Raw genomic sequence first — 22,351 nt, 5'->3', positions numbered from 1 at the left:
CGCTGCAGTGCTGCTCGTCCACCGGAGTTTACTCACGACAGCGGCCGCTGTAAAGTATTCACTGTCTGACTGTCACACAAGCAGCTGATAAATATCCACAAGTGAATTTGTTTCAATATGAATTGACGCTGTTTGGCATCACAACGCTGTTATGAAAGTTTCTCTGGTATAAAATGGGTGATGTTAGCATAGCAACCGAAGCTAAACAGACTATCTTGACTACTTGTTGCTATCCTATTGTGGCATAAGCCGTTTTCTACAGGCACATTTTACCGGCGTATGTTTCCTTATGATTCTACTTGTGATAGTCGTACATGAGAACCTGTGCAGCTCATGCATTCCGGATTCCATCCGATAGCTGCTATAATACAAAACAACACGTCTGCCTCTCTCCACAATGATCAATAACAGCGAACGGATGGTCAAAGTAAGGTACAGATAAACAGAATCACACGAAGCCTGGTTAGTGTTGCCTGACTTTAGAAAGTCTGTTTTTTTTTACAAGTGTGTGGTTGCGTTCTTGTCACTTTGCTCAGCACTACTGCTTGATACAACTTGTATTTGCCGTACTCGCCTTTAACTGTCAGGTTAATCTCGCTCCCCTCCGACTTAGGTGGTTCTTGTTTCTAGACCGACAATTTTTTTAGAACTTGGTAAGAACCGCTTTTCGGGGAAAAGAGGCGGCTCCGCTGCGGTGTGAACAGGAAAAACTGGTGCTTACCAGGCTTAAGCTCTGAACCGGCCCTGGAACCGCGTTGGTGTGAAAGGGGCAAAAGAGAGAAAAGCTGCTGGCCCTGACAATGTCTCCCTCTTCATCTTGAAGTACTGTGCTGATCAGCTTTCTCCGGTGTTTACTGACATCTTTAAAACCTCACTGGAGACATGCCACCTTCCGGCATGCTTCAAAACCTCCATCATCCCGGTTCCCAAGAAAACAAGGATCACAGGATTAAATGACTACAGACCCGTCGCCCTGACCTCTGTGGTTATGAAGTCCTTTGAGCGCCTTGTCCTGTCCCACATAAAATCCATCACAGACTGGACCCCTGCAGTTCGCCTACAGAGCTGACAGGTCTGTAGATGATGCTGTCAACATGGCCCTTCACTTCCTCCTTCAGCACCTGGACACAGTGAACCTACACCTTGATCCTGTTTGTGGACTTCAGCTCTGCCTTCAACACCATCATCCCGGCTCTGCTGCAGGACAAGTTCTCCCAGCTGCACGGGCCCGACTCCATCTGCAGATGGATGACAGACTTCCTGTCTGACAGGAAGCAGCACGTGAGGCTGGGGAAACACGTCTCTGGTAGGGTTGCCAGAAAATGACCATGATCAAAATCGATTATTCGGCAGCCCTGGCGAATAATAATCGATTATTCGACCGACCCCTCCCCTCCCCCCCCCCCCGCGGGAGAAAAAAAAAAAAAAAAAAAAGGAATTCCGTTTTTTTTTCTTTACTGGAACATGTTTAACAGTACAAACAACAAACAAGCATGTCATCACAACGACGTGGCCTTGAAGTGAAGTTGGTAATGGCCGGCTGTGCTGCGTCTTTCTCTGTAACCTCTTTGGCGTGCTTCGCACTCAAATGCCAACGCATTGTTGAGGTTGAGCTGTGATAGACCAACGTCTTTTCGCAGAGCTTGCATTTAACTTCCTTTGGACTTGTAAGTTCGAAGTAGTTCCACGAGGAGGAACTCTTTTTACCTGCCGCTTTGTTCATCTTTAGTCGCACGTGAGAGGGGGGGCGGGGTCGGTGTGTAGCGTGCTGCAGCAGCAGTCTGCTCTGCACGCAGGCTTCCTCCAAGTTTACAGTAAAACAAACTGGTGGTGTGACCAATGACAATTATTAATACTATTACTATTATTAGCATATATATATATTTATATATATTTTGGTTGAAACTAAGCCAGAAAAAAATAAAAATACATAAATAATAAGAAAATAAAAAAATAAATAAAATCGATTTTTAAAAATAATATTCGATTATGGAGACTGTAGCGAATATTCGAATAATCGAATAATCGCTGGCATCCCTAGTCTCTGGTGGTTGTGCCTGAAATTATTGTGCGTGAAAAGTCCAGTGGACTCCCCTGGAGTCCTTCCTTATTAGTCTGTTCAGTGTCTTCCTGTCAGCAGCCCAGACGCTCTACCCCAGCAGACCACACCATAAAAGAAGGTGGTTCCTCTGGCACCAGAGGGTGAAGTCCTGCGTCAGCCCCCTGTACTTCCTGTCGTCCTCGTTGGAGATGAGGCAGAGTCGTCAGAGAACTTCTGCAGGTGACAGGTAGCAGTGAAGAGGGTGAAGTCTGCAGTGTAGAGGGTGAAGAGAAACGGTGCCAGCACCATCCCCTGGGGGGGCCTCGTACTGCTGATGATAGTGTCTGATTGACGCTCCCGGGTCCTAATGTACGGTGGACGGTTGGTGAGGTAGTCCAGGATCCAGGAGGTGAGGTGGGGATCCACCCCCAAGAGCTGCAGCTTGTCTCCCAGGAGCGGGGGCTGGATGGTTTTGAAGGCACTGGATAAATCAAACCATTGCCAAGCCAGATCATCCATTATTTTAGTTCCACTTTACGACAGAGCTGTTATTAAAGAAATCTTTTAACAACGTGTTTTCATTTTAAATTTGCCTCAGTCTGACCTCATTAATACCTCCACTAGATGTATTCAATATGAACTCTTGAGTGACTTTCTCCACATAAACAGATCAAAACATCCCCCTCAACTCTATCATTCATCTGTGAACGTAAACCTGCAGCTCAGATCGAAAAAAAGTATTTCAGCAGTTGTCAAAGCTTGTTACCGTGACACTTCACAGCCCCTTTACCATGAAGAGATAAGATAAGACCAGATAAGCTGACATCAGCGCTATGTGCTGTCTGACACAAGGCAGGAAAACAAACGCAAATGATTTTAAATGTACTCTCATCCTCATGCTTCAGGAATGTCCTCGGCAGCCATGTGATCTGCTGCCCTGCACAGCCATGAAGGAGGTATTGTTCTCAGGAAGAAATTGGAAGCAATAAGAATGATAAGGATAATAGGAGGGTCACACAGATATCAGTAACATTTGGTTAACTGCTGAATGATGAGCACCAATATTTCGGCTTTGAGTCAGCTATAAATGAAAAGCTTTAACTGCAAAACGTGTCTGCTACACAAGTCACTTGTAAACGTATGTCTCCAAGTCATCTGGTGAGTCCAGCAGTGTGTGCAGGATAGTCAATCGACACAAAACTGTAACTGGATAAACCTGGGCATGGTTTTTCAGTGGCCAAAACATATGCTTCAACACACAGAAGAGGTTTAAAAGCAACTAGTGAAAAAGGTTTTAAAAAGTATAAGGAAGAGAAGAAAAATGTGTGATGAAGTACTTTCCATTCTGGAACAAGGACACATCATGAAACAAACAAAGCCATTGTTAACTGGAGTTTGGCCTGTAGAGAAGCTCCAGCAGCTGGATTCAATTAGGGGCTTTTTTAAAAGGGGGTAGGTCCCATCCACACTACATGTTTCACTTCAAATACACACAAGGTAGATCAGGGATTAAAGAGGACACATTATGCTAATTTTAAGGTCCATATTTGTATTTCTACTGAGACATGTTGATACTGTAAGCTAATGTTGAAAAAGCTCTTATTGTTCTCATACTGCCTGTGCTGCAGCACCTATCTTCACCCTCTGTCTGAAACCAGAGCCCAGTCTGCTCTGATTGCTTAGCTGGCCGGCTCTGTTGTGATTGGTCAACCACAGAGATGTGTTTTAAATGTCCAATCAAAGTTTGATAATAATTAAAAAAATATATATATATATATTTTATGTTTTGTGATAATTTTTTCTGCTGTACCGAAAACGTACCGAACCGTGACCTAAAAACCGAGGTACGTACCCCTACTGCTTACAGGCAGAAACTTAAAGACAGACAGATAAGATGGACTTTTATTAATCCCTCGTGGGGAAATGGTTTCTCTGCATTTGACCCGTCCTAGTGTTAGGAGCAGTGTGCTGCCATTTTGAACGGCGCCCGGGGAGCAGTGTGGGGAACGGTGCCTTGCTCAGGGACACCTCGGTAGCACTTGGTCTTGCCGGGACTTGAACTGGTGACCTTCCAGTTGCCAAGTCCCTATCGACTTCGCCACCACCGCCCCCAGACCGGTAACAAGGACAGTACAGCGATGGAGTGAGGAGTCAGATTCAGCTCTGTAGGGTTGCTTTGCATCTACGGAGTGGAGTGTGTTTGAGGACAACAACATCAACACACACACGGATACGGTCATCTGCTACATTGGGAAATGCATCGATGACGTGGTACCGAAGATTTCCATACGAACATTCCCAAATCAAAAGCCCTGGATAAACGGCAAGGTGTGTGGCAAACTGAAAGCGAGCACTATCGTGCACAGAGGTGGAGATTTAGAGGAGTACAGGAAATCTAGGTATGAACTCCGGAGAGCTATCTGCAAAGAGACAAAACCCCCAACCTGACAGTCACCATTGATGGCACCCCGGTTTCCCCCTCCACCCAGGCACGCAACCTGGCGTTATATTTGACCCACCCTCTCCCTCGAGCCCCACATCCGCCAAGTTGTAAAAACCTCATTTTTCCACTTCCGCAATATTGCCAAACTCCGTCCCTCTCTCACCCGCCCTGCAGCTGAGCGACTCATTCACACCTTCATCTCCTCCCGCCTTGACTATTGCAACGCACTCCTCTACGGCATCAGCACTACATCCCTCAGTAAACTCCAGCGTGTCCAGAACGCAGCCGCCAGACTCCTCACCCACACCAAGTCATGGCATCACATCACCCCGGTCCTCAAAGAACTCCACTGTCTCCCTGTTTCACACCGCATCCATTACAAACTCCTGGTCCTCACTTACAAAGCCCTCCACCATCTGGCCCCCCCCTACCTCACTGACCTCCTCATCCTCTACCAACCACCCCGGTCCCTCAGATCCACCCCGGTCCCTCAGATCCACCCCGGTCCCTCAGATCCACCTCAGCCGGTTTTCTTTCCATCCCCAAGGCCAAACTCCGGAGCTTCGGGGATAGAGCTTTCTCTGTGGCAGCCCCGAAGCTCTGGAACTCCCTCCCCCAAAACCTCCGCGAGTCTGAGTCCCTCACCCTGTTCCAGTCCTGCCTCAAAACCCACCTCTTCAACTCTGTATATCCATAAGCCCCCCCCCCCCCCCCCTCTCAACCAACTTCCTCCTGACTGCTTTTTCTGTTTGTTTTTTGTTTGTTTGTTTTTGCCTGTCCTTGTTTGTCTACCCTCCCTCATAATGTAAAGCGTCTTTGGGTTCAAGAAAAGCGCTATAGAAATATAATTTATTATTATTATTATTATTCCTCCGCAGGCTGAGGAGGTTCAACCTGGACTCCAGGATACTTTGCAACTTCTACAGGTGCACCATAGATAGTATCCTGACTGGCTGCATCACGGCCTGGTACGGCAGCTGCACCGCCCTCAACCGTAAGGCTTTACAGAAGGTGGTGAAAACTGCAGAGAACATCACCAGGACGGAGCTGCCCTCCATGGAGGACCTTTACTCCCAGCGGCTCAGGAAGAAATCCCTTTTTTTTATCCATGTATTTTTCCTTAATGTTTATTTTATTAGCTTTTCTTTTTTAATGCTTAATGTCTTTCATTTTTTTTTTGTAAAGCACTTTGAATTGCCTTGCGTTGAAAAGTGCTATATAAATAAACTTGACTTGCCTTGCCTCAAGATTATAAAAGATCCCCATCACCCCAGCCACAAACTGTTCAGTCTGCTGCCGTCTGGCAGGCGCTACCGCAGCATTCGGACTAAAACCACCAGACTCAGGGACAGTTTCATCCCACAGGCAATAAGACTGTTAAACACCTGAACTGTTGAAACAACATCCACAATATTCATCTGGCTGCTACTTAAAAAGTATTTATCTATTACCTAATATATCATATTTCAATGACTTGCATATAGACTCTTATTGCACTATTTCAAACTATTTTTCTTCTTGTATTTACTATTTACTATTTACTTGCACTATATTTTTCTGTTTATCTGTGTTTTGTGTTGCACTGTTGGAGAAGTCGGTGACACAAGATTTTCATCGATATAACTACACTGTAGCTATGTTTGTATGACAAATAAAGAACCTTGAACCTTGAAACACACCCGCGAAAAACATAACCCTCTCGTCTCGTCAGCTGCGGTCCTCCGACACCGGGCTGCTCTCCATCCAGCGCTCCAAAACTGAAATCCTTTGGTGACAGAGCCTTCAGTGCCGCAGCCCCAACCCTCTGGAATTCTCTCCCCTCTGCTATCAGGAATGCCGACTCTCTGGACACTTTCAAGGAAAAACTCAAACACCATCTGTTCACTCAGGCCTTCGGCCCCAGCTAAAATGCAGTACCCATCTGTTTTTCAGTCTGTGCGTCTGTGTGATTATTATTACTTATGTATTCTATGTCCCATTGTAAAGCGTCCTTGGGTTTCTTGAAAGGCGCTATAAAAACAAAATTATTATCATCATCACCATATTTCTAAACAATTGTAGGTAAAGTTAGCATACAAACTTTATGCACAACTGTTAACTGTATAACATTAGCTAGCAACTTATCCGAGACCAGCGCTGTGTTTGCAACTTAACTTACTTAACAACTCCACACTTAAAGCCGCAATAGCTACATTGTTGTTTTTTCAATCTGCCTACATTAACACTGACAATAGCTAATCAGGCACAGCGGCACAGAAGGTATTATCAACTCAGATAACTGGCAAGCCTAGCTAAAGCCGATAGCAAACGTACATTTGAACACTTGAAAACGTTTCAGTGTGTTGTGAACCAAAAACCATATCCATATATTTCACCACAATTTAAGGGCAAGTTGCTGGGCACCATGGGCGTAGGAAGCATCCTGAATGTGGGGGGGACATTTTTAACGAAAAATAGATTTCCTGTATTCAAGGTCGTTTGATACTTTTATGTGGCTATACTAGCATGAGGAAAATGATGGGTACATTTTGTAATTTCATCCAGTAGTAAAGAAAGGAAACATATTTGATTATTAATTCAGAGCCGTCTTTGAATTAATAAAAAGCAGTTTAAATGCCCATTTTTTGTACATTTATATACAACAATAAATATGTGTGAGTACATTGAGAGATATTGTTGTGGAGAGTCATTTATATATAAATCGCAAAATACATTTGTGAATCCTTCTGAGAGCATTTATTAATATTGAGACTGATCTGACTCCATACAGATGTTAAGTTCACCTAGGAATGGTATCATTGACTTGTTCAAATAAATGTTGCTCTTCAGTCTATATTGGTCATATGATGCCCCTTGACTGAAATGCTTCCTGTTCAATATCCCCACTGATTTCCTTAACACTCTAAAGTGTCATTTCCCTTTCATCACTCACCTCAGCAACAGACCTCTCTCCACTGTCCCTGTGTTCTGCCTCGATTATTATTCGCCAGGGCTGCCGAATAATCGATTTTGATCATGGTCAGTTTCTGGCAACCCTACTCTAAAGTAAGTCCCAGTCTGTGACATTGGACATTTTGAAGACTCAAAGCCCCAAGCAGTAGGTAGAATATTAGCTATCTATATAATGTGCACAGAAAATAAACAGTTAACTTAACACTGGGATGGAAATGGCCTATAAGCACTCAGTAAAACATAAACACACACAAACAGCTTCTGAATGATAAGAAGTATAATTAAAACATAATGCACATTATCATTTTGAGAGAGAGTACCGAAGTTAAAGAACTCTTATCTCTTATCGAACTGAGGCTCCAGTAAAACACACTGACTGCGTCTCTACGTGGACATCATGGTGTTTCCATGAGCACAGAGAGATTGGTTATTCATGTTCCCTGTTTACATGATAAATACTAGTGACCTGGCATTTCAATGCCTTTTCTCATCTAAACTATTCAGTATTCGTATCTCTCTATCATGACATAAAGACGAAACTCCTCTCCAGAAGTGAGACGCCGCCGCCGCCGCCATCACTGTTAACTGATTAACTGCTACCAGCTGATTACTTACTTTCCTCTTCTTTGAAGTGTTCTTATGTCCATGTTGTCTGGGGGAGAAAACATATCAAACCAAGAGATCGTCAGCTTTGATTTTCGCTGTATTAACCATTTCCTGAACACTTGGTGTGTGTGCCTTACCTCCGCTACCGGCATCGCTTCATACAACAGATCTGAGCTGTCCAACTATGGCAACACTCCTTGAACATAGCGCATGTGAGAATCTGCCTTGGTACAAAGTAGCAGTGAAAACATGGTACGGAGTATCATTGATTTGGGCATTCTCTCAATAAGCAAGTGGAATGGATTTGATAGTGAAGCACTGACACAGCGCTCTACAAAGTGCGGCGAGTGGAGAGGCCGATTCACGGACTTTCCACATGGTAAAAGTGGGGGGGTCTAAACTAAACAATTGAAAAGGTGGGGGGGACTTGTCCCACCCTCATATAATGGCTGCGACACCCATGCAACTGGACTTCCACAACAGCTCCACAATCGCCATTAGTAGCTACTAGGGGTGTAACGGTTCACAAACATTTTGGTTATTATCCAAAGTAAATGTAAACTTGAATAATGTACATAATTTGAATGTAATAATTAAGTTGATTGTTGTTTGTGGAAGCTCCAGTGAATGAGCCCCATTAACTGAGTTTTAAACATCACTATAAATTAAATATTCCTTGATGTGGTTTCAAACATGATATGGCATTTAAGCACGGCAGCATTTAGCTGAGTATCTGCCGGTAGAAATCTCTCTCATCTCTCTGGAGCTCACAGTGTGCCAACGTGCTCCAAAGGGAGCGGGGGCAGCAACTACTGACGCCACTAATTATTTTAACGCGATTAACGCATGTGTATTTTTTTTCCTCGGCCGCCCCGTAGCTTCAGAGCGCATCGAGTTTAAAATACCATCTCCAAGCTGATGCTGACAGCCCCGCTCCTGCCGCCCGCTTGTGGCAGACCACACTTCCACGCTCACCGGCAGGCACCGCTTGGCCATCTGGAGGACCGGGAGGGTGTGTGTACGTGTGATCCGAGCGAGCAAGAGAGAGACCTTACGTGCAATGTTGTTGTTAGCATCTGGTGCTAGCTAGCTGCGCTAACGGATATAAGGAGCTGTTTAAATGAAAACAGAGGAGCGCTCTATCCACACAACTGCGCCGAGCACTTGACTTTATGCAGGAAGCCAGACAGCGGGACATTGTACGAAAAGTCAGCACACTCAGCAACATGATTGCAGCGTCCAGGCAGCTCCGGTTCGAGCATATGCCTTGAGTTGCACATAGCTCCAACTCGCGCGCAGACACACACACACACACACACACACACACACACTGTATTGTATTATTGTCTTCGTACGCTTTTAACACACCATCGTAGCGATGGCGATGTTTCAGGTGACTGATCAGGTTCGAAGTATTAGGGAGCGCTGGATTTGTGAAGAACTCCCCTCTTCCTAAACCACTAACACCACAGTACTGGCAAAACGGGAGGAGCCGAGTGAAAAACAAGCGCCCCTCATCCCAATCCACCCACACCGCAGTATTTTTTTCTTTTTTCTACCCAAAAAATATATTGTATATTATCGGGGCTATTAATACTGTTATCGGTTTATCGGGATGACGTCCTAATTCCTAATATCGGACCGATAATTATCGGGCCGATAATTATCGTGCATCCCTAGATGATATGTTTGTTATTTTGAGCAAAACACATCATAAACATGTTTTTTATGTATTTTTATTAGGGCTGTCAAACGATTACAATTTTTAATCAGATTAATCACAGTTTAAAAATTAATTAATCATGATTAATCACCATTCGAACTATGTCCAAAATATGCCATTTATTTATGTATATTGTTGTGGGAATGGAAAGATAAATGAAAGAAGGCGGATATATCCATTTAACATACAGTATCTATGTTTATTATAAAAAATGTCTGCGTGCCAAAATGAAAGACAACCCACATACCTATCAATCATCAAACCGTGGGGTCTTAATTCATTACGTGTTGATTTCTATCAACGGGGGAGTATTTCAGGAAAGTCGACAGAGGGGGGGGGGGGGGGGGGGTCGGCGGCGGCTAGTGGAGTACTTCGTGACCACAGAGTGTGAACGTTGTGATCAGCTGTTTTAGCGCAGTTCTCCAGTGAAGGGGGGGGAGTCTCCCTCCGCAGCCGGTTGGCGTAGTTTTGGCACAAGTCCGTTGTACAGACCGACGTTAACAGCTCCCTGTCTGTGCACTCCGTGTGCACAGAGTCGGTGCACTCCGTGTGCACCGACTCTGTCGTCCGGTGATCTAACCGCCTTCTGGAAAAGCTTCACAAGTACGTCGGTACGCAAATGCGCTGTGTGACACAAGTGACGGTACGCATTTCAGATTACGCACATAATCTGTGTACCAGTTATGTGCACCCCTGTACTACAGCAAAAGTATTCTCCGTCGGGACTTCCTGCAACAACACCACGCCGTTATCAAAGATGTTCTATTGAGAAGATGATCACTATGTGACAAAAGTTTTCAAAGCCATGGCTACTGAAATCAATCTGACTAACTGCTGTCTGTGCAATTTACTCTGCGCGAGTTGGCAGACTTTAGTTTGCTTACTTTAACATCATTTTTCATGGTGGGGCTAAGCCATTTATTGGTATGGGTGTAGCCTACCCCAGCCATACCCTGGCGCTGCCACTGGTGGCACGTATGGGGCGGGCCATTCTGCACATGCGTTAAATGGGTTAAATATTTTAACGCAATTAATTCAAAAAATGTATTACCGCCGTTAACGCGATAATTTTGACAGCACTAATTTTTATATATCTGAGACCCATAATATATTCCTAAAAATAGCATAATAGGAGACCTTTAAGTTGCAGACTGAGAGGGGAACGAGCTAAGCAAACGTTTGGTTCTTACCAAGTCCACTGTTGTCAAAGTGCACACGTCCATAGAGAGTCGAAGTCCCTCCCTTTCCGGTGGAACTCCATGGGACCTTATTTCGGAAAACTTATGTATTGAAGTCAATGGCGAGAGAAAAGTTATCTTTCGATACCGTCTGAATTGTGCCATGAATTACACATGTTTGTCAATCTTAAAAAATCATTTCCAAGTAAAAAAAATCACAGTTTGTCGTAAAACTGTGAAGTTACACTTATTTGTGTGTGAAACCGCTCAATTAACTACATCTCTGGTCTCGCACAATACACGTCACCAACACCAGAATGAGGTGAATAAGGTGGAAATCATTACAGTCTGGGCATGTTGAGAGCTGCTATTACACAAAAGGAGAATTAGTCGGTCCGTAAGAGCCAGCATGCGGGACCGGCTGTACAAGGTTTCTGTGAGTGTAATGTGTAACGTTAATGTCAGCTAGCTAACATTAGCTAACGAGGTACACTCCTGTGTTTTGTTTTAGCAACTAGTTTTCTGCGTACCTTGTCCTTGCCAACACCAATGTTATCCACAGCGTACACAGCGATCACTCAGTTCTTAACGAGAAAACAAGTTGCTAAAACAAAACACGGGAGTACCTTGTTAGCTAATGTTAGCTAGCTGACATTAACGTTACACTCGTTTAACACTCACCTCGGCTCTTACGGAACCGACTAACTCCCCTTTTGTGTATATAAAGCTCTCAACATGCCCAGACTTGTGGGTTAGATCCGCGTTCATAATGCAGAGGGAAATAACTCTCAGAATAACGTTATTAGCACATTTTTACAACTTGAGGAACGAATGTTTATAAAGGGCTATACAAGTGTTCATACTGGGTATTTTATTTAGCTTAAAAAAAAGTATCCAATGATTTACAGACCACTCTTTCCCCATGTAAGTCAATGGGAAAAAGTGTTTCCGGGCCTGGCAACCAAACGGAAGTGTAGTACCGCCGTTGGCCACCATGAATATTTTTGATCTGAGTCCGGCGCACTTCCTGGGGGCTTGTGCAGATCGGGCAGGACTGCAGATCGGGTAGTGACAGTGACAACCGCAAAGACTTCAGCCGACGGCCAAGAAGCACGTACGAACTGCGCATGCGTGAGTGGCAATAACTCTCCTTACCAGCAGGCGGCGGTAGTGTGTATTCGTCATTCAAAAGAGGCAACAACCGGAAGACAGACTGCGTGATAACTGAGAGAAGAAGAACAGACCGCGTGATATAAACGAACAACAAATAGCGTGTGCGTTCCATTTTCACTCTACAACGAGAAGCTCATGAGGAAATGAAATTACGGGCCAAAAGTTGGATTTACAAGTATTAAGCATAGGACACCAAACCAACTGAGAAGTGTCTGTCCGCCGCACCTACGCACACACACACACACTCTACCACACGCACCTACACACTGTACAACACGCACCTACAGCTCCGACTTAAAGCATATAATATCAGGCTACAGCCCAGGGGGGCGCCCAAGAAATATGTGGGGGGGGGGTTTAAAAAAAATAAATTATTGATTACATCAATGCAAATGTGAAATAAATAAATGTTTGACCAAAAACATAAAGCCAACACAGCTGATATGATTAGGCCAATGGCCAGCACCCATTCGATTTTTGACCTACCCATAGGCTAAATTACTTTGTGACACTTGAGTGACTTCCTGTTAGCTCGAGCGCCAAATTATTTGCTAACAGCAAAGTGAAAAATTGATAGTTTTTTAGTCCTTAAACTTCCATGTGTGGACACTCAATCAAAACCAACTGAAAGCGAGAGGGATTATGCACATAATAGCATAGCCTCGTGAGTACAAGTAGCTTACTTCTGGGTCTCTATGTTTCATTCAAGCCCTGCTCTGTGTGTGTGTGGCACGAGCCATTTTGTGTGCGTGCGCGAGCGAGAGAGAGATCTACCGGAGATCGTTGTGGTTAGCATCTGGTGCTAGCTAGCCAAGCTAACGGATATAAGGAGCTTTTTCAACAACAAGGTGGAGGGAGAACTCTCTCCTGTCAGACTGAGAGTCTCAGATAACCTCAGGTGAAGTAAAGGACTCTCTCAGTGTTTAGATAGTTAACTTTAGTCTAGTTGTCTCAGTGGGTCTCAAACGGTTTGTTTTAAAAGGGGAGTGATTTGTAAAATATCTATAAAGAAATAGAAAATCTGTTTACAGTTCTGTTTCATATGGGTGATGAGAGATGTATCCATAGATCTCTTAATGTTGCTCTCAAAGTGCACCAGATTGATGCTTTCAACTTCAATATTTAAAAACAAAATCTTCCCGGGGTAGCATGCCCCCGGACCCCACTAGAGGAGGTGAGGGCCCTCCTAGACAGAGGCGCGGGAAGGTATTTTGAGTGGGGGTGCTGAGGTGCTGGACTCCAGTGAACACTATGACGGGCACTATAGAGCACGCACAAAAGCACTCCCCACACGCAAACACACAGTACACCCGCTACTGTAAGCAGATGTTCTTTTTCTTTATGGATATTTTACAAATCACTCCCCTTTCAAACTGTATTCTTGTTTTACTGCCATATAGTATTTCATAACTGTTTTTCCTTTATTCTCTTATTTTTTTATAACGATGATCATATGAAAGTGTGCCGCGGAAATAATCTTTTGAATAATTTGTGACCAAACCGTTTGAGACCCACTGAGATACCTTAGACTAAAGTTAACTATCTAAACACTCAGAGAGTCCTTTAGCTCACCTGAGCCTCTCAGTCTGAGAGGAGAGCTCTCCTCCAGCTTGTTGTGGAACAAACAGCTCCTTGTGTCCGTTAGTGCGGCTAGCTAACCAGACGCTAACAACACGGTCCCTGCAGCTGGCACCGGTCCCTCTCTCTCTCTCCCTCTCACACACACACAGACAGACACACACACACACACACACACACACACACACAGAGCCGAGCTCGAATGACACAAGCACACTTTTATTTCCATGCAACTCTCTGATTGGTCTGGTGTCTTGCCTCTGTTGCATTCACTGAACAAGGGAAATTACAGTCCTGTCGTCCTCTCTAGTGTCATGATGAGGTTCACGTAAAGCACGGTTAATGTATTATATTATTGAGGTAGAATTGTCCGGGGCTACAGCAACAACATTCGGGGCAGGCCAAAATATTATTTTACCAACAATGTGGAATTTATTGGCTACATATTACACAGATTATGCACAGCGGGAGCAGCAATAACCGTCAAATAATAATTCAGACAGGGGAGCACCCCATGCCTGCCGCTAGGGTGTGCTGCAGCGCCCTCAGCACCCCCCTTCCCGCGCCCATGCTCCTAGAGGAGGTGAGGTCCACTCCCCACTTGTAAAAATAGCACTTTACCCCTGCTTACACCTATATGCCGTGAGCTGATTATCGAGCCTTCTAACAGTCGCGGGTGCACTGTGTGTGTGTGTGTGTGTGTGTGTGTGTGTGTGTGTGTGTGTGTGTGTGTGTGTGTGTGTGTGTGTGTGTGTGTGTGTGTGTGTGTGTGTGTGTGTGTGTGTGTGTGTGTGTGTGTGTGTGTGTGTGTGTGTGTGTGTGTGTGTGTGTGTGTGTGTGTGTGTGTGTGTGTGTGGCAGTAGAAAATTCAACTGTAGCGCTGGTGCATTAATGGGAAACCCTTACTGTTTGAGCACCCTCTATGAAACGTCAAGCTACAGTTTTCACCCCTAGAGAAAATCTCTGGTGCCGCCACTGCTACAGCCAATGTGCATTTTATTATGTGAAGCACTAAATGGTCTTAGAAATGTATCGACTCTTTGTTTGTAGATATCTACTAAACTAAAGCAAATACAGAGAGTAATGTAGGCCTGTTATACTGAGTGATATATATTATACACACTGCTCTGCTTTCTGCACGGACCTCACAGCTGTTCTCTCTGTAAACATCAAAGTATTATGGACTATGGATTATTGTGTGTGTGTGTGTGTGTGTGTGTGTGTGTGTGTGTGTGTGTGTGTGTGTGTGTGTGTGTGTGTGTGTGTGTGTGTGTGTGTGTGTGTGTGTGTGTGTGTGTGTGTGTGTGTGTGTGTGTGTGTGTGTGTGTGTGTGTGTGTGTGTGTGTGTGTGTGTGCGTGCGTGCGTGGCCTAGCATTACTATACTTGTGGGGACCTAAATCTGTTTACACAGTCCTGTGTGGGGACTGGCCTCCCTTATGGGGACAAATTGGAGGTCCCCATAAGGGGAATCATTAATTTTAGGATGAAGACTTGGTTAGGTTTATGGTAAGGGTAAGGTTAAGGGTAAGTGTTAGGCATGTGTTGGTTATGGATAGGATAAGTCTCCAGGAAATACATGCAAGTCCATGTAATGTCCCCTGAAGTGTGTGTGTGTGTGTGTGTGTGTGTGTGTGTGTGTGTGTGTGTGTGTGTGTGTGTGTGTGTGTGTGTGTGTGTGTGTGTGTGTGTGTGTGTGTGTGTGTGTGTGTGTGTGTGTGTGTGTGTGTGTGTGTGTGTGTGTGTGTGTGTGTGTGTGTGTGTGTGTGTGTGTGTGTGTGTGTGTGTGTGTGTGTGTGTGTGTGTGTGTCATCAGATAAATGCTAACCCATCACCAGTGCTAAAATAATCCTGTTATGCAGTATGGGAGCAGCAGCACCATTCCAACCCAATACACGTACACAGTGTAGCACAGTGTAGCACAGTGTGGTGTAGCACAGTGTAGCACAGTGTAGCACAGTGTGGTGTTGCACAGTGTGGTGTTGCACAGTGTTGCGTTCAACGAGTGTGAGATACAGCTGACATTGATATGGAGCTTGCAAGAGGGCTAACATGCAAGTAGAGACAGTGCATGTGCACAGTGTCTGTCTGTCAGTCTCTCTCTGTCTGTCTGTCTGTCTGTCTCTCTCTCTCTCTCTCTCTCTCTGTTTGTCTCTCTCTCTCTGTGTGTCTTTCTGTCTCTGTCTGTCTGTCATCACAGCAACATGTTCAGCTGAGATGTCCTCGCGCTCCTGACTGTGATCGAATCTTCGATAATACTATACATAAATAAATATTTAAAAATAAATACAACAAATAAAAATATATATACATTTTCCCAATGAATACACATATTATTTCCCATTGTAAACCATTGGCAGCTTCTCACCTCATGAGGAAAGTGTTGTCCGGTCAAATGTTGTCACACCGTGTGTTCTCTTGGGTGACTTCCACTAAAGTTCCCCCCCCTCCGTTGGCGACAGATGAACAGGGCTACTCCGGCGGCACTACGGCTCTCAGTTTGCAGGCAATCCGGTGAAAGTACAAAACAAGAACAAACAAAAAAAAGCGAGATGATAAAAGAAACCCTCGAATCCTACATAATCCAGAGCATTGCGTCCCCGCTGGAGGTAAAGAGTCCGTGGGCAGAGAGCGGAGAATCGCAGCGTTTCTCGGCTCTCTCTGGAACACTCGTGTCCGTGTGATGCGGCGCTATGCCGCGCCGCTGCCGCTCCCGCCTGCTGCCTGCAACACGTCCTGCGTTTATGGCCACGCCAAAAGCTCCTGCTCTGAAGTTCCATGGCCGTGTGGCCATGGAGCTGTAGTGACCGAACAATGTCTACTGTATCGCTGCTACATCCTTTATTAAAGGACATATGGCACGTTCCTTCTCAAATCAAGTCTATGAGTGCATATGCATATTGATAACGGAGTGAACAAATTAGTCAGTGAATGGGGAACTATTTTGACAGCACCACGATAAACTTGATTCCCTGTGAAACCCTCATTGTAGGCTTCTTCTGGTTATAACACACTGCCCATGTATTTGATAGATAGTCTTAGGATAATAATGATAATAATCATAATAATCATAATAATAATAATAATAATACTGCCTCTGCTGTCCGTCCTCTAAAATGAACATCTACATGTTTGGCTTACATAAGAAACTCTTTAGTTTCGTCTTTCATAAGCGCTGAACTTTTCGTCTTTCATTTCCCACAGTACTTGAAGGCACCAATTGACGCAATTTGTAGGACGTAGCACGTACAGGTTGCCCTTGACAACCGAGTCTTATCCCCTGCTGTAGGGGTATGTGTCTTTAATGTTGAACTGGGACCAAAGTAAACTGAAAATATTACAAAATATGCATATTGCATAACTACAGTAAACCAGAATTCATTTAAAATGGTGCCACACACCAGTACAGTCACATAATATGAAGTGTCATGAAGCTTCCTGCTGTTAACCTAGATTAAAGATGCTGAACAAGTTGCCTCTAAACTCTCATCAATGCTGCAAAAAGATGCTCAATTGCTAAATGGCTCGTAACGGGCAATATGTGTTACTTATAATAAGCAAGACAAACTGTGCATCCACTGCTTGATGTGTTAATTAGGTCAAATATTTCCCTAGTGATATTGGATATCAATCTTTTTAAGCCATTTCAAAAACACAAGTCGAAAACTGAAATACACAATTTTTTTATTTAAACCTATTAGGAACTAACAAAAGCAGCATAAAAAAAAAATGTGCACGCCATTATTCTCTCACATCTTCAGTCCTGTATAACCTGCTGGTCCCAGGCAAGTAAGAGTGTGCTGAGACCAGTTTTAGATTTTAATTTAAATAAATTGTATAATAGTTGTACTGTTAACCTGAAAATGACTAGGCAGTCATCCATAGGAATCCCGAACCCAATAAAATACCCAATATTAACGGTGTGTGTGTCTGCCCAAGGACAATTTAAGGTAAAACCTAATAGAGGTGTCATACATAATAACCTAATAAAAGTAAATGTAACAACTACTACAGTGCAACAAAACAGGAAGATTAAATGTGGTCTCTTAAACATAAGATCTCTAGCATCTAAAGCAATATTGGTAAATGATTTAATATCAGATTATAATATTGATATATGCTGTCTCACTGAAACTTGGTTGAGACATGAAGAATATGTCAGCATAAATGAGGCCACTCCACCCAGCCATATCAACACTCATATTGCCCGAGGCACGGGCCGAGGAGGTGGAGTTGCAGCAATCTCAAGTTTACTTATCAATACTAAACCAAAATTAAATTATACCTCCTTTGAAAACCTGGAAAACTTTGCAGCCAATCTTATTTGTTACAGTGTATCGTGCACCAGGTCCTTATTCAGAATTCTTATCAGAATTCTCTGAATTTTTATCAACTTTGGTTCTTAAAACAGATAAAGTAATTATCGTAGGTGACTTTAATATTCATGTTGACGATGATAAAAATAGCCTTACTGTTGCATTTAACTCTATATTAGATTATGTTGGTTTCTGTCAGAGTGTAAATAAACCAACCCACTGCTATAATCACACTCTCGACCTTGTTCTGACTTATGGTATTGAAATTGAGCAACTATTAGTCGAACCGCATAATCCTGCTTTATCCGACCATTTCTTAGTAACTTCTGAAGTACTATTACGAGACTACAAAGCATTAGTCAAAAGCTCCTGCAGCAGAAACCTATCTGTTAGTGCTATAGCCACATTTAAGGAAGAGATTCCACCAATACTTAACTCGATAGCATGTCTGCATGTAAGGGAGGAAACTTATACAAAATGTACACCACCCCAAATTGATCATGTTGTTGATAGTGCTACAGATGCGCTGCGAATAAAATGAGACTCTGTTGCTCCTTTGAAAAAGAAGAAAATAAAACAACATAGCACCATGGCATAATGCCGAAACCCGCAAAATAAAGCAAAAGTCGAGACAACTTGAAAGGATATGGCGTTCCACTAAACTTGAAGAATCTCGTTTAATTTGGGATATTACTCTCAATGAATATAAGAAAGCACTGCGTAAAGCGAGAGCAGCCTACTACTCTTCATTAATAGATGAGAATAAGAATAATGCAAGATTTCTTTTCAGCACTGAAGCCAGGCTGACAGAGAGCCACAGCTCGATTGAGCCTTCTATTCCCATAGCACTCAGTAGTAATGATTTTATGTGCTTTTTTAACAATAAAATTGTTACTCTTAGAAACAAAATGAATGACCTCTTGCCTTTGACCAGTATAGTGTTATCAACAGCTCCCGGAAACGTAAGTTCTAATATTACACCCGATAGTAAACTAGAATGCTTTTCAGCCATTAAGCTTGAACAATTACATTCAATGATTCTCTCTTCTAAACCATCAACCATGATCCATGTTAGACCCAATTCCAACTAAGCTGTTGAAGGAAGTTTTTCCATTAATTAGCACTTCTTTATTAAATATTATGAATATGTCTTTATTATCAGGCTATGTTCCACAATCATTCAAAGTAGCAGTGATAAAACCGCTTCTTAAAAAGCACAACCTCGATCCAGAGGTTTTAGCCAACTATAGACCTATTTCTAATCTTCCGTTCCTCTCAAAAATTCTTGAGAAAGCGGTCGCAAAACAGTTGTGTGATTACTTAAAAAATAATGATTTATCTGAAGATTTTCAGTCTGGCTTTAGAACACATCATAGCACAGAGACAGCTCTGGTTAAAGTCACAAATGACATTCTAATAGCCTCAGACAAGGGACTTGTCTCTATTCTTGTTTTGCTCGATCTCAGTGCTGCATTTGATACTATCGACCATGATATCCTATTGCAAAGACTAGAGCACTTAGTTGGCATACAGGGAACTGCTTTAGGCTGGTTTAGGTCCTATCTATCTGAACGCTCTCAGTTTGTACGTGTTAACGATGAATCTTCCACGCAAACCAAAGTTAGCCATGGAGTGCCACAGGGTTCAGTGCTCGGACCTATTTTGTTCACATTATATATGCTTCCGTTAGGCAATATTATAAGGAATCATTCTGTTCAAAAGACCTCATGAAAGAACAACAAAGAAGTGAGGATACCCGGCCCGGAGGAAGCCCGGGGTCCCCTTCTGGAGCCAGGCCCAGAAGGAGGACTCGTCTGCGAGCGTCTGGTGGCCGGGCTTGCCACGGAGCCCGGCCGGGCCCAGCCCGAAAAGGCAACGTGGGCAACACCTCTGCTTCTCCGTCCCACGGGCCCACCACCTACGGGAAACATCGATGGGGTCGGGTTTGTTACTGGACTTCTGTGCTAGTCATGGATTGGCCATAACAAACACCATGTTCGAACATAGGGATGCTCATAAGTGTACGTGGTACCAGAGCACCCTAGGCAGAAGGTCCATGATCGATTTCGTTATCGTATCATCGGACCTGAGGCCGTATGTTTTGGACACTCGGGTAAAGAGAGGGGCGGAGTTGTCAACTGATCACCATCTGGTGGTGAGTTGGGTCGAGTGGCGGGGGAAGCCTCTGGATAGACCTGGTACGCCCAAACGTGTAGTTCGGGTGAACTGGGAACGTCTGGAGGAGGCCCAAGTTAAGGAGGCCTTCAACTCACACCTCCGGCGGAGCTTTTCGGGCATTCCTGTGGAGGTTGGGGACATTGAACCAGAGTGGTCAGTGTTCAAAGCCTCTATTGCCGAACCCGTGGCGGGGAGCCGTGGTCTCAAGGTCCTAGGTGCCTCAAGGGGCGGTAACCCTCGAACCTCCTGGTGGACAACGGTGGTCAGGGAATCTGTCCGACTGAAGAAGGAGGCCTTCAGGGATTTGTTATCCTGGGGGACTCCCGAGGCAGTTGCAAGGTACCGACAGGCCCGAAGGGCAGCAGCCTCATCCGTGGCCGAGGCAAAGCAGCGGGTGTGGGAGAAGTTCGGAGAAGACATGGAGAAGGACTTTCGGGCGGCACCAAAGTTGTTCTGGAAAACTGTCCGACACCTCAGGAGGGGGAAGCAGGGAACCATCCAAGCTGTGTACAGTAAGGATGGGACGTTGTTGACCTCAACTGATGGAGTGTTAGGGCGTTGGAAGGAACACTTTGAGGAACTCCTGAACCCGACAACTCCGCCCTCTATGTTAGAGGCAGAGCTGGAGTATGACGGGGGATCAAAACCAATCTGAGGGTCACTGAGGTCGTCAAACAACTCTACAGTGGCAAAGCCCCGGGGGTGGATGAGATCCGCCTGGAAATGCTGAAGTCTCTGGGTGTTGAGGGACTGTCATGGTTGACACGTCTCATCAACGTTGCGTGGAAGTCGGAAACAGTACCGAAGGAGTGGCAGACCGGGGTGGTGGTTCCCCTTTTTAAAAAGGGGGATCAGAGGGTGTGTGCCAATTACAGAGGCATCACAATACTCAGCCTCCCCGGGAAAGTTTACTCCAAGGTACTTGAAAGGAGGGTCAGGCCGATTGTCGAACCTCAGATTGAGGAGGAACAATGCGGATTCCGTCCTGGTCGTGGAACGACGGATCAGCTTTTTACTCTCGCAAGGATCCTGGAGGGGGCATGGGAGTACGCTTATCCGGTCTACATGTGTTTTGTAGACTTGGAGAAGGCGTATGACCGAGTTCCCAGGGAGTTACTGTGGGAGGTGCTGTGGGAGTATGGGGTGAGGGGGTCTCTACTCAGGGCCATCCAATCTCTGTACTCCCACAGCGAGAGCTGTGTCCGGGTCCTCGGCAGTAAGTCGGACCCATTTCCGGTGAGGGTTGGCCTCCGCCAGGGCTGCGCTTTGTCACCAATCCTGTTTGTAATATACATGGATCGGATTTTGAGGCGTAGTCATGGGGGAGGGGGTCTGCAGTTCGGTGGACTAAGGATTGCACCACTGCTTTTTGCAGATGATGTGGTTCTAATGGCTTCATCGGTCTGCGACCTTCAGCCCTCACTGGATCGGTTCGCAACCGAGTGTGAAGCGGCTGGGATGAGGATCAGCATCTCCAAATCTGAGGCCATGGTTCTCAGCAGGAAACCGATGGACTGTCCACTCCAAGTAGGGAATGAGTCCTTACCCCAAGTGAAGGAGTTCAAGTATCTCGGGGTCTTGTTCTCGAGTGAGGGAACAATGGAGCGTGAGATGGGCCGGAGAATCGGAGGAGCGGGAGCGGTACTGCAGTCGCTTTACCGCACCGTTGTGACGAAAAGGGAGCTGAGCCAGAAGGCAAAGCTCTCTGTCTACCGGGCCATTTTCGTTCCTACCCTCACCTATGGTCATGAAGGATGGGTCATGACCGAAAGAACGAGATCGCGGATACAAGCGGCCGAGATGGGTTTTCTCCGCAGGGTGGCTGGTGTCTCCCTTAGGGATAAGGTGAGAAGTTCGGTCATCAGGGAGGGACTCAGAGTTGAGCCGCTCCTCCTTCGCGTCGAAAGGAGCCAGTTGAGGTGGTTCGGGCACCTTAGGATGCCACCTGGGCGCCTCCCTATGGAGGTGTTCCAGGCACGTCCAGCTGGGAAGAGACCAAGGGGTAGACCTAGGACCAGGTGGAGGGATTATATCTCTTCGCTGGCCTGGGAGCGCCTTGGGATCCCCCAGTCAGAGCTGGTTGATGTCGCCAGGGAAAAGAAAGTGTGGGGCTCTCTGCTGGAACTGCTACCCCCGCGACCCGACCACGGATAAGCGGGAGAAGA

At 45.0% G+C, this 22,351-nt stretch overlaps 1 protein-coding gene across 1 annotated transcript in view; it reads right to left on the bottom strand.

Moving 5' to 3' along the window:
* The window catches only part of enah (ENAH actin regulator), a 135,730-nt gene extending 119,159 nt beyond the window's left edge, over positions 1 to 16,571 (bottom strand). The window contains exon 1 of the mRNA XM_034076270.2: positions 16,061 to 16,571. Coding sequence (XP_033932161.1) covers positions 16,061 to 16,065 — 5 coding nt within the window. The 5' untranslated portion in view covers positions 16,066 to 16,571. The remainder of the gene's footprint in view (positions 1 to 16,060) is intronic.
* Positions 16,572 to 22,351: the final 5,780 nt, after the last annotated feature.

Source organism: Pseudochaenichthys georgianus, chromosome 24, assembly GCF_902827115.2.
Source record: "Pseudochaenichthys georgianus chromosome 24, fPseGeo1.2, whole genome shotgun sequence".
NCBI classification, from domain to species: Eukaryota; Metazoa; Chordata; class Actinopteri; order Perciformes; family Channichthyidae; genus Pseudochaenichthys; species Pseudochaenichthys georgianus.
The sequence above is the reverse complement of the archived record's forward strand: the minus strand, read 5'-3'. Positions and strand labels throughout refer to the sequence as shown.